This window comes from Egretta garzetta, unplaced genomic scaffold (genome assembly GCF_000687185.1).
Source record: "Egretta garzetta isolate BGI_Z169 unplaced genomic scaffold, ASM68718v1 scaffold326, whole genome shotgun sequence".
Classification (NCBI taxonomy): domain Eukaryota; kingdom Metazoa; phylum Chordata; class Aves; order Pelecaniformes; family Ardeidae; genus Egretta; species Egretta garzetta.
The window spans coordinates 3,900,884-3,914,359 of NW_009260026.1; the positions used below are offsets into that span (position 1 = coordinate 3,900,884).

Genomic DNA, 13,476 nt, shown 5'->3' on the forward strand with positions numbered 1-13,476 from the left:
AAGTTCAGTCATAGAGTATCTGGGGGACAGAGCAAGTGCAAGAAGAACTGTAAGGACCTCTGGGTAGGAGATAAACTTTTAATTACACAAGTCCCACTTGAAAGCTCTCATTGTGCTGTTCAAGGAAGCAGGACAAAAGTTTGATGAGCCAAAAATTAACAACAAATACAGCTCATGCTATTGTACCCATGGATTCTTCCTGGCATATTTGTCAAGCTCTTGTGACATTCCCAATGATGCCATATTCCCTGGATACACCCATCTCTATCTTCTACCTTCAGCCTTCAAGAACAGCTTCTAAACGTCTGCAGTTTCATTTTACTTGAAGATTTGCTCCTAGACTCCAGAAGCCCTTTCATTTGAAACTCAAATGCAACCAGGGGGAGTTCAGACCACGATGCACTATAGGCAAGGAGATTATCTTTCAGCCTAGCTTTCACCCAGTGAGGATGATAACGAGAGGAGGAGACTAGACTGAGACCTTGCACTGGTAAGTAAGGGAGACTGCACATACACAAACACACGTACACACAAATCTTTACTGCGCTGGAAGTTAACAGATCACAGCAATTTTGCTGGTGAATGTCTAAACCACAAAACTGCCCTGCCTGGGAGAAAAACCACCAGTGAACACAGAGTTGGTGGGGTTGGGTTTACGCACAGCAAAGCAATGAAATCAATCACACCAACCAGAGACTGGATGAAGGCCAGTTTGGCAACATAGTCAAAAACCAAATGAAGGGATAGGAAACCACTGCAACTAGTGCAAGATTTTGGGAGGAAGCACGATCTGCTCTTCAGGGCAAGGCACCTCGAGGAATTTTCTGTCCCTCAGTTTGTGCCATTTACTCACTGAGTACCCCCTGGGAAAGGTCACTCACCCAGTACGCTGCACCAGTGTGACATACCTGAAGCAATGCAACATCCGTGTGCAAACCAAGCCCAAGTCTCTGCTCACCATCTGTCCTTATCAGAAACTGTCACATAATCCACCAGAAATGCAAACCCTGCTCTGCAGACACCAAGCATGGAGAAACCAGGCTGATAGGATCCTGAGGTCCATCAGCACATCAGGACCTGAAGGGAAAGAAGCTACAGCTCACAGCGCTCCTACCTTCTTCACATTTGGCAGAAGCTGGCTCTTAAAAAAACAAACAAACAAACACACAACTCTTTGAAGAGTTTCTTATTCTTGCGGTAACACTCATCTCGGCACTGACAGGATTCAAACCAGACGCGGTTGAGGGAAGTCTGGAGTCATACCAGGTTTAGATCTCACATGCCAAGAGAGGTCAAGACCTAGCCGAGCCTTGAAGAGATGACTAGCAAAGAAAATCCCAGGACACGGAGGAAGTGGTGGTGGGAGATTGCCTTTCCCTCTGACTCATTAGGCAACACCACGTGATGATGCTCTGGTGAGGAATACGGAGTGGCCATCATTCTTATCTGCTAAAGCCCAAAAGTTCAGTGCATTTGTCCTTGCTAAAGGTCCCATGGGACTCTTAAAAAGACATGGCTTGTAAAATATCTAACCTGGCTCAATTCCATTTTAGTCTCTTACATTCTGGTCATCTCATTCCTGTCTGCCCCAAGGGAGGGTTTGAACTTTCCTGATCTAACCTGAAAATTTGTTTGGTTATGTGTGTGCATGATTTCTTTTCCAAAGATGGCTAGAAATTCATGTGGAGTTTGGAAGTCTTATATTTTTTTCAAGTGAATAAAGTGGTTTAGGGTCTGCTGACATTGATTTCACTATAATAATTTCTCTGTTTAGAGACTTCTACTGGAAGTCATACACAAACAGGTAATAACTATTTAAGCATTCAAATGTACTGGATAAAACTTTTCAGATACCTCACTTTTCATCACTTCCTGGCATTACTTCTTACAGAGAAACAGTTGGGCTGAAGGACTAGTAAAAAAGGGAAAAAGCTAGAAATAACTTTTATACGATTTCTCCCCTGGGAACCAACTGCAAAATCCTTCCCACTGGTCTAGAGATAATAGAGTTATTCACCCTGACCTGGTTCCTACCATATACTAACTCTCATGCTGTACCCTGACCCCCAAAAGGCGCCATCACAAAATGAGTGCCTCGTGATCAGGGTAAAAGAGCAGCAAAGATCTCATTTCAGTTCCTTCCAAAGACCGGAAAATATCGTTGGCTCCTTGAGGGTCTTCTCAAACAAGCAGGACCACCACACTGTCTGACCCGAGTGGTGATCTGTTACTCAAAGCAGCACCTCAAACACTGTTAATTCCTTGAAAACTTGCTCTTCCTGGAAAGCAAACACCTGGACATTTTGTCTGCATGGTACCGTTGTGGCTAGGCTCCTCCAAGTTGACCTGCTTCACACCAGTTCTGGGATGTCTGTGATGATGCTGGACTCACAGAAATCTTATGTGGAAGTAACCACAGAGCTCTAGTCCCTCTTCATTAAGCCTTGACTTCTACTTTGCCAAAATTGTCTAAAGAAACATAATTGAACTGAGGCACTTCATGAGAACACCAGCAAATAATCCGTTACTGTAACAGGTCTGAAGTCAACTGCCAAGTTCATATTGGCACAAGAAAAATCTCTAATATAAACTATTTTTAAAGAAGAAATATACAAGTGGGATTTAGTAAACATTCCTGTTTTATGGCATCTTCAGAAGAACACCTCTCTCCAGGACAGTATGTGAACATGCATTTAAGCTCCTCTGAAGTCAGCCTAAGCAGGTATTTCTAATTAAGCATATACTTATGTGTTTTCCTGAATAGGGAGAGCCTTAAAAGAAGTTCTGTAGCCTAGATGGCTTTCTGTATTCCCTCTGCCTCATCAGCCCATCATTTCTCTTCTATCTTCTACAAGTATCTCTTCTCCTTCTTTGCTAATCCCCATTAGATTGATCTTCCTTTCATTTACTGATTTGGTGACTGAATGCGTTAATTCCTTCACAACCCTACCTTTCTACACCCTGCTTTTTGTCATATCTACAATGCAGTTTTCTCTTGTAAAATATCACACTGCACTTGAGTTGGGATGAAAGACAGCATATGAAATCAAGTGTTTTATCTCACAGTGAAGACAAATAGTCTCAAACAGGAATATGCATGTACGACCATTGCCCTAATGCAGCTGTAAGCTTGAAACTTTCCTATTTTTAATGTATTAACCACACTTTGGTAGTCTTTCCTCTACCAGTGGTAATTTGGGATGTGTGGTTACTCTGTGGGATCTTAAGAAGCTTTCAGCTGAAGCATTCAATCAGCAGGTACCATGTGCTGCAGCTGGTTTGCAAATCAAAAGCCATGTAAGTAGCTCCAGAACCAAGCTAGGAAAGCCTCTTGTGAAGGGGCAAAAGGAGGAATAAGACAAATTCTTCTCCAGGATGCTTTTACAGGATCAAAAGGAAGATATTTGAAAGGCCCTTACAGGATTTAGGAACATCCGTTTATTTCTCAGAGAGACCTAAACTCAAAAAGCTCAATGTGGTTGCATTTCATATAGCCCTAACATATTTTTTCAGGCATGCCTGACTGCACCCAGGTGCTGTTATAAGTGACTTGGGTACATGTGTGCAGGGTAGGGAGAGGTGTGAGAGAGAGACAAAACGAGCTGTGGCAGGAAGAAATACCTCTGCCATGAGGAGGCTCCACCTCTATGAAAGAAACACTGACGTGCCCCGCTGCACTCACAGAAAGGGCAGAAGGTGGTGGTGGAGCCTACCTCTCACATTTAATCCAACAGCAGGCGCTCAGCTGTGGGGAGACCATGGTACAGGGCCTTCTGCTGCCCAGGGGCTGGAAAAGGATAGTTCCTACCTCCCAGGCTCCTGCCATACTGTAAGGTGTCCCTCGCCAAGTGACATCTTAAAAAAATCATCAAAAGACTCGGGTCAACGTTATTTTGAAACCCACAACACCCACTTTCAAAATAATGTTGTTAGCCAGACCCAATACAGTAGGATTTACGACCTGATATCATACAGGCACTTTTTAAAATTCGACCCTTGAGTAACGCTCTAAATTTTAGCTCTGTTAGTTGTCTATTTAATATCAACGGTGAAACATAAAAGAACAGGCATGAAAAGCCTCCAAGGCAGAAAACTCTGTAAAATCACAAATTCTCAAAATGGTCTGGCACACAGAAGAAAAACATACATAGGTGGTTTAGTGTCAAAGTCAGGGATCTAGAAAGCTCACTTAAACACACACGTTCCCGCAGGAGCACTCGGCAGATCTGAGATTTCCCGGAGTAATAGCACCCAGTTCTGCCCTTTGGTTTGTGCAGATGTGTGTGCACGGCATTAGCTGCAGGCAGGGTACCCAGATCCGCAGTTCTGCCAACTAGGGTCCTTTTTTTATTAGTATTATTTTTTTTTTTTCCTTTCCCCCCAGCCATCTGGGTGGTCCGAGAATCAGACCCGAAATACCTAGGATCCCTCAAACCACATGTTCTAATCCCAGAAGAGTTGACTCAGTCCTTCATCCTTCCAGGGTAAATTGACTTCTCTGCTCTTTATTGCGTGGGGGGAACTTTTGGATGAGATTTTAAAATTTCCGCTCTGTATGGACACTAAAATTCCTACATTTTTCTTCCAGTATCACAAGCCAGCATCCCTGCCATTAGTTTTTATCTCTCAGCACCTTGTGTTATTTGCTTCCCATGGCCACTGGTAGCTGGGAACCCAGATTAACCAGTACCTGAAAAGTGATGTGCCGCAGGCTTCATTTCACAAGCCAATGGGGTGGATGGGCTTTGTCCATTTATCTCCACACACACTGGAAGTGTTTCAGAGAAACACAGTGAAAATGAGGAGGCTGAGCAGACTGATATTTGAGTATATGCTGCAGGCTGCAGCCTGGTCAGTTCATTAGTGTGGGGAGAAAGGATATGACAACATGCAGCAAGTATCTGGAGGGACGTGTTACACAAGGAGGTGTGCGAGGAGCAGAAGGGTGAAATCTGGGGAGAGAATAAAAAGGAGGGTGGACGAGGAAGGTGAACTGCAGGGAGCGCTTTTTATACTGAGAAACAATTTGCTACAGGATAGAGAAAAGTTTAACCAGGAGATACAGGACCAGAAAGGGGGAACCCGCACACCCTTGTGCTGTACAGGAGGAAGAGTTACACAGGAGCAAAACACAGCAACAGGTCATGGCCTCTTGTCCTCATGGCTGTAAGAAGCTGCTGAGAGGTGAAGCACCATCTAGAGAGGGGATAGATTTAGGATTAAGAAAAAGGAGAGGCCAGGAGGGGCAGTGTTCCACATTTAGCCAAGGGAAAACTCGGGAAACAAATTCGTAACACTGGAGTTTAAAAGGGCAGGAGGTTGGCACTGAACATTTATCCATTATTCACAGGACGCTGAAAGCAATGGAGAATGGGCAATACCACTGAGGTAGCTTCTGAAAGACCTTCACTCTCTGTTTAGAAACTCTTTAGAAAGCAGCGGGAGAAGAGAGTTCAAATAAATTTCTCCTAAAGCACAAGCTTAACAGTGGATAAGGTGGAAGCATGAAGTCACTTTTAATCTACTATAAAGTGAGGTAAGCAAAGGGATTATCACTTAAGACTTGCTGACATGAAGCTCTGAGAATGACATTTAAAAGCAATGGTGGATTACAGAGTGACATCATATTAAATGAACACATGCCAGAGGTTTACATAAAAGACCTCAGAGATCAGGCTCTTGTTCTCAACACTAAAACCTCCTAGCCGTTTTTACACTCCTGGTGTTGATTAGGCTAAATTAGAGCTGCAGTTTTTCATTCAGTATGTTGTGGTGTCACAGCACCAGCAGCTCGGTGGCCCAGACCTTCACTGAGTGCTAATGAGCACGACTCTATGTGAGCTCACCGAAGCCCCTCACTCCTGTGTGATGATGTTGGCATTCAGCAACTGAAGATCCAACCCAAATATTTCTAAGTCCAATCTGCATCTGACTGCATAGTTCAGTGAACATGAAACCATGTACCTCCAAGGTGCCTCTGGACTTCAGGTTCGAGTTTTTCAAAGTATCCTGAGGGCTATTTAGCTAAACAAACACGATGAAACGATCTCCTAAATTTAGGGAACAGCATAGATGTGCAAATCATAAAGGAAAGTGCTTGAAATTTGTTAACAAGATTCAAAAGAGAAAGCTGTGGCATTTTGTGTTTGATTGGTTGGGGTTTTTTTTCCGTAGAATAGTTTATCAGATTGGAAAAAACTACAGAAACATTCTAGCCCTGATGAGTGTTTTGGATTATGTCTGCCCCATTTTCAGAAGACTTGATCAGCCTGTCCTCCCACTGAGGCCAGAAGATGTTAAGCGTGTACCTTCTCAGTTTCTGCACAGGTAGGTAGCGCTGTGTACTTCTCTCCTGATGCCTGAAAACATGCCATGAACCCCTTCTGGGGTGCCAAACAAGGCACAGACCGCCTGACACTTCTTAGGTCTCAAAACTTCAGGAGGGTGAGTATTACGGTAACGGCACTTTAGAGATGGGAAAAATAAAGCACTGATGGAATTAAAGTAATTTTTCCAGCCCCCAAAACAGGACAGCAGCAGCCAAGTATTTAATTTGTGGTCTACTGAAGATGGATCAAGTGACCATCAAGTATTAATCCTGGTAGTTTTAGAGTGAGATCAGTATTGATAGTTCCCCAAATCACCTCCTGGAGGTTACCAAAGAGCCACCTAAAAGCAACACACTCCAGCTAATTACAGACCGGGGAGAGGTTTGAACCAGCCTTCTGGAGGGGACCAGCCTCTGCAACCATCACATACTCACACATTCTTATTTTCTTAAATAAATAAAAGAAGCATGTGGGAAAGAAGGGGACAGAATAAATTGGATGTGGGAGCCCCCAAACCTGTTTCCCAAATGAGCAATGTATCTATTTGGTGAAAGTCGTAAAACTTCGCAAAACACATAAGAAGGCCTCTCTGAGCAGCTGTTTGCTTTGACTCCGGAGGGAGCTCGCTCTATCTCCAAAGCAGCACAGTACCATCAATCATGACCTGCCAAAGATTTTCTACTCTGGTAGCAAAGTAAATATGAAAACACACAGGTTTTATTGGTGTGTACGTTCTGTGGCTCAACTGAGAGGCATCCTTGCTGCAGGAATGAACGTTACCTGGGGTCCCATCCTAAACTGCCTGATGGGATCAAAGCTGCAGCCTCACAGGAGCCATGTCCTGCCCAGGTTAACCAAAGGCACTTCATGCATGCCCGATAACTCACAGAGACGGCTCCACAAGCTTGCGATGCCACCAACTCCCCTCCGCCATCAGCTGTGGTTATGAATCCCCCCGGATGGAGGGGACGACCAAGACCCCTGGCAGAAAATGGGGAGCTCAGGGAAGAAGGCCCTTGCAGGGCTCGGGTGGAGCATGGTCAGAGACACAGGGGTGTTCGGAAAATTTTGCTGCAAAACTCCAACACCCCTTCACTGAGTGTGTTGGAAGAGAGATTTTTTCAAAGGCTTTCTATCCGGCAAAATTTAGCGGGGGTGTGTGTGTTTTTTTTAAATAGGAACAGCAAAAGGCACATCTGTGACAATAGCAAATTCCACCTCTAAAGCAAGAGACACTGGCATTTCTCAAAGCACAGTTATAAGATGATGATAATGATTATTTTTTGTATGGCTAACCAACATATTTTCCCTTAACCCCACTTGGCCTCCCTTGGCTGAATCTCACAAAAACAACAAAGGAAGGAGAAAACCAGCCTGAAACAGATAACCAACACGGAAAATCTTAGGTTCAACATTAAATTTGGCAAATTTTTAAACACTTGAGATACAGCCTTTTTATGATGAAAACTTTAACAGTCACCTTGCCCACCTGTGAATTTCCCTGCCTAAACAGCTCAGGAACATTGGAACTGGTCCTGAAATGGTATTCTGTAATTTTTAACATAGCAAAAAGAAAACAAACCTCAACAAGGAGGGGTAATAGGATCAGATAAAGAAAAAAAGTGTAGGCTGAATATCAGGGAAAATCTGTAATATATTAAGATCTCAGGGAAATGGAGAAAGATCCATGATTAAGCCAGATAAAATCCCTACCAGAGGAAAATTAAGGGCAACTCCACATTATCATGGAGATGGAGTCATCTCTATGTTTAGACCTTTGGGACAACTCAGTCCTCATGAAAGCCATAGAATTTGTGACTATCGGCTCAGGGGTGTTTTTTACTGCTTTTGTGGGTGGACAGAAGAACAACAACTGTATTTTGTTAATAAATAATGCCAGAACTGCATCCTGAAACACAACCAGGACGTCGGTGGAAAAACAAGGCTGCTTTTGTTTGTTACACTGCGTAATGCCTGATGGGTTTTAACCACAGTTTAGGAGCTACTGTTAAAAAGCTTCTTGCTGAGTCAAGCCTAGGCATGCTGTTTACAAGGGTTAGCCCTGGAGGCTCTTGCATTGGCAGGGACTTTTAAGCTGAGCTAAGGAGTTTTTAGTTATTTTTGTTGTGCCTAAAAAAAAAAAAAAAGTTTAGAGTAGCTAAGCACACCTAAAAGCAGGGAGTGGAAGGGAGCTATTGGTAATCACCTGCCGTCTCTGCCAGCAGCTTTCCACTGTGGTCAAGGGCTTCAGCTTGCAAAGCTGATGCTAAGAGTTCCCTGGGTTTAAAGTGGAGGGAGTTATTGCAGGGCCCCAGTGGAGTAAGCTTTTGTGAAGAAGCTCAGCAAAATATGAAATATCTCCTGTGTTAGAAAAGGACCTGCTCTAACTTATGAAGTGAATTTGGTTCAGCTTTGAACCTGCTGAAACACCCTGGCTGATGATTTTTGCTCCAGTAATGCTGATCTGTGTTCTGCCTACAGTCAACGGCAAAGAGTGAAATTCTGACAAATCGATAAAAGCTGCATGCAGAAAATGCATATAACACCCACCATTGCTCTTCCCCAGAGCCTGGGCCATCCTGTGCTGTGGGAGAGGCAAGGAGCCCAGGGAAAACCAGTATGTGGCTGTGTAATTTAATGCATTATCGCAATGGCATGCAAAATGAGTCAGAATCTGCAAATCTATTTTTCTGTCATTTCTTAGCTTTTGAGTGCTGTATTTTGCAACCTTAACATTAAACAAGGCTGCTTTGTGGAAGTGGTACCTCATAAAATTTATATGTACCAATACAATTTTCTTTATTCATTCTGCTCTAACTCTACGGTCCTGGAAGAGCTTTCATCCCATGCTCAGTTTTATTCCATTCTGCATTACATACTTTCTCAGTTCCCTCTGGGCTCCAATCCTGCCTCTCCCCCCATCCTCTGTATGACCACAAGCTCACAAGCACCAGAATCCAGGACGATGCCTTGAATCCACAGTATTCCTGTTGGTTTGCACTGCAGAGAGCTCAAGGATCATCTGAATGATACTTTATTTTTCTAGACTAGCCAAGCAAGCATCATGATTCTGCCAAATTGTTCTTAAAGCCAAAAAAAGATGTCAAAAAAGGAAAGTGCAGTATATCACCAAAGGAATAAAACCAGCAGAGGTTGTACAGAGACCTGACTTGTCCTGATGACTGGAGAAATTCTATTTTAACCTGAAAAAAAAATCTCTAGGAGTGTATTTCAAGGAAAGACCAACATGACCTGCTTCTGGACATATACAGTAAGCGCTCAGTGATTTGGAAGAAGACTCAAGCTCTGAACATTATTTCTCACACTGTTTAACAAGGAAATGACTGAGAGAGAAAGACTGACAACAGTGAGCAGAAATGCAGCAAATCTTTCAGGCCCCCGTCTTGGCATGTGGATCTTATATTACTTGAGTTTTCCATATTCCCAACCATATTCTCAAGAAAAGGGTCCCACAAGTAGTCCTGCTCAAGAGACCCTGGCAGATGAGTTCCTTTCAGTTAGGATAAAATAACATATGTTCTCATTAGGCCAAATGCAAACAGTGATGAAGGGGAATGCACTGCCATGTCACATCGAGCAGTCAGGAAACCAACCTTTGACATAATGCAGCAGGCGGATAATAAGACCCCATAGTTAGCAACAAATGAGACTACACTTAATTTGCTGTGCAATGTTCATGTAATTAGATAAATTTGGTACTGGCCAGACAACAGACAGCTAGAATATGGGCTTGATGAATTGGGGGCTCTCTGTCAGGCACCGACCACATTAATCATAAAACCAAAACTCAGTGACATAATTTTTCTTCCAAACATTTACCATAATTTTCTAGAGTGAAAATATGCACATACCTTTTTTTTTTTGGTGGTGTTTAAACAAAAGGATGGATTTCTGCACCACCAGGATGGAGTTCAAATTTCTAGAGGCTTGACTGTGCCTGCAGAGTCCACCCAGCGTACTGAACAAGAGACGCACAACCTCTATGCATGCTCTAGCCCAGCTCCACCACCCTGTTCTGGAGGATTTCACATTGGACATCCTCCAGCGAGGAGAATGAGCACTATGTTATGATCTCCAGACCAGACGAGGAGAGAAGAGGAAGACAAAAGAGAAGTAGAATGAAAACCAGAGGAGGAAACGGCAGGAGATGAGGTTAAGATGTTTGCAGATAAAATTCAAAGAGAAAAAATGGTCGAGAGGCTAACTCCACAGCCAGTGAGAATTTTCCCAGTGTGGTTGTGCAGTAGACCAGGGCACTTGGGAAAGAGCCAAACAGAAGTGGCATTCCCTTGATCCTAAAAAAAACCCCACAGACAAGAAGCAGTTGGCTGCTCAGCTTTGGTGCTTCACCAGCCCCAGAGACAACCTTGAGCGCAATGCCCAGGTAGTAAGACTGATCTTATCAAACATTTCAAAGAAAACTCTTTCTTCTTCTAAGACCAACAACCAAGTTTTCTCTCCAGTACCTCACAAGTCATTTTTGTGAGAGGTACTGTTGGGAAGGTGACGGATCCCAAAGAAGAAAGGCAATAGGTATTTGCCAACAACTCTACCCAAATACTAAAAGCAGGACACTGTGGTCACTGCTAAGACAGTGGATTATTAATAATGATGCAGATGAACTGAAACCTGATCTGCCAGCACTGTGCACTTAGTCAGGCTTGATCAGTTGGACAACACCAATATGAAAAATACCGTCTCCCATCACCGAGTGTTACGATTCACAGGTACATGGCACCTGCCGGTGACCTCTTGGTCGCGTTCTGGAGAAGACCCTGCTCCATGACCCCACTGAAAGAGGTGCTGCAGAGGCAATGCACCCTATCCTATCTGCAAGGAGCAAACGGGAGCACCGAGTTGGGCATACAAATAAGCTGGTGCCAAACATCTGAGCATCTGCCATCCTCTCTTCTGATCACTGTTTTGAATATTGCCCCTTTCAGAAGTCAGTCTGTGCTTTATTAGCCAGAGCTCCGGCTTATTAACTATCTCCCAGTATGTTTTTTTTATTAATCTGTCTTTCTTTTTTCTACAATTTTTGCATGTACTTGCATGCAAGACCAGAACTACTTCGTTCAGCCTCCTCAGCCCCCCCAATTCCCGCGTTAGCAACCTGCTCTCTCTTTTCCCCTTTGTGCACAGAGTGGAAGGAGGGGCTTCTGCCCCTTTAAACATTCAGGAAAACTGACTGCCAGCCAAAGAGACAACTACTTGCCTTCTGGTAGGATCCAGGGGAATGACCTATCATTTTTTCCTGCAGCATTTTGGAAGCGGAATAAAGCCCTGGTAGCTGTGGGATGCCACAGATCTCCTGGCTGCCGCCGTCTGCACTACTTGCCTGCCGGGGGCTGTTCCCCCCACTTGCACCTATCCAGAAAAAGCACAGCTCTACAAACAGCCCCTGCAAAGCTGGGTGAGCGCTGACCCTGGCCGGACGAGGAGGCCACAGCGGGGCTCCGGAGTCAACAGAGGGATCAAATGAGAGTTTTTAAAGTGATGAGCCCTGTTTGTTCGTCCCTGCCTCTTCCTGAAAAATGTTTCCAGCCATTACGGGTTCCCTTACACTGAGTGCCCTGGGACCTGTCCCTCAGCTAATGGCTGAGCCCTGTGTTACAGACACAGCTTGAGGGATTTGGGGCTGGCCGTGGGACCACCAACCCCATCAGGCTGCTCCTCACCTCCCACCGGGATGGTGCATTTCAGGGACGAGGAGAAACCCTCCTGGCTACACAGTCACTAGAGTGTCTGCTCACATCTCTGCTTGCTCCGTTTTCCCTGCCCTGGTCAAAGCTTACAGGAGATGAACCCAGATCTCTCTATAAACATGTCCTCCAAGGCATGAAGGACTATTAAGCTGTCATATCCTGGATAAGGAGATTAATCATGATCCCCCCCCTCAGGGTACAGCCCCCAACTAGCGCCTGTGCTCGCTGGCCATCAGCTGCCCTGGGGCAGGGGTGACTCTCACAAGGAGGTCACCACTGAAACCCACGGTCCTGCCCCTCCAGAGTGGACATGGACATCCACGTGAGGACCTGCCTCTTTACCACATTTTAGAAAACACCATCCAGCCTGCCCAGGCCATCATCCGGTGAAATCAAAGTGAATTACAGTTTTACCTGCAGCCTTCCCCCCCTGCACCCCCAACTGACGGGCAGGAAGGAACGGTACGCGAGGTCTTCAATCAAAGGGAGCAGCGCTCGTTCTTTACCAAGACAGTGCCAGGAACGACCCAGGCACAGTGTGACATGAGAAACACCATGGCCGCAAAAACGTAAGTCAAGCCTGTCCCCAGGACCTCAGCTGGATAACAACACAGAAGCCCTGCACTCCCATCCCGCAGCTACACGGCACTTCTATAGGTTTAACGGAGCTGTAGAGCACTCTTGCCAGGCAGGTCAGTATTGCCACCGGATGGGGACAGCGGGACAAGGAGTGACCAGCGGGGCCAGCCTGCCAGGAGAGCAGCAAGTCCCTGAGACCTTAGCAGTGGGATTCGGCGTACAGTGGGCAGCCAACATTTTAGCAAGGCACGGGAGCGGAGGTGCAAGACTTACCCGTGGATAGCGTGGATAGAGTGAGGTTCATAATGGTATCGTCCTTCCTGGTGGCGCATGTCAATTGGCAAAGGAGCATGGAAGGCTGGAAAAATGTGCTGCGGCACTGTTGAGGGGAATAGAAGAAGAAAAAAAAAATGGGACTTCAAAAACTTTTCCTTTCCTTTTAAAACAATTTCAAAGGCACTAAATCTCCATGAATTTCAGAGCAAGAGCAGTGCAAGACAAGGGGTCTTCATGATATCAGCGCTATCATACACCAGAGAAGTGGAATGAATAAATAATCAAAGTCATGCGGAGAAATCCTACATCTTCGACATAAAAGATCTCCAACAGGGTTTTTGACAAAGACAAGCAGCTAAGCGCTCTTTGAACTTGAGGAGATTATAGGAAGCACCAAGGAAAACTAGACTTGCAACGCAAATCAGACTCAACAGAGCCTGGCGGGATCCAGACCTGCGTCGTCCCTCATGCCTGGAGTGGCAGCAAACACCTTTCCTGAAGGTCTGTACACACAAGTTGGAAATATTTATCTAAAAATGTAACAGCGAGAGCAGTGCTAATGCAGA

General features: G+C 44.9%; 1 protein-coding gene across 1 annotated transcript in view; it reads right to left on the reverse strand.

Moving 5' to 3' along the window:
- GLI2 (GLI family zinc finger 2) overlaps positions 1 to 13,005 on the reverse strand; it is a 67,382-nt gene extending 54,377 nt beyond the window's left edge. The window contains 1 exon segment of the mRNA XM_009640845.2: positions 12,908 to 13,005. Coding sequence (XP_009639140.2) covers positions 12,908 to 12,966 — 59 coding nt within the window. The 5' untranslated portion in view covers positions 12,967 to 13,005.
- Positions 13,006 to 13,476: the final 471 nt, after the last annotated feature.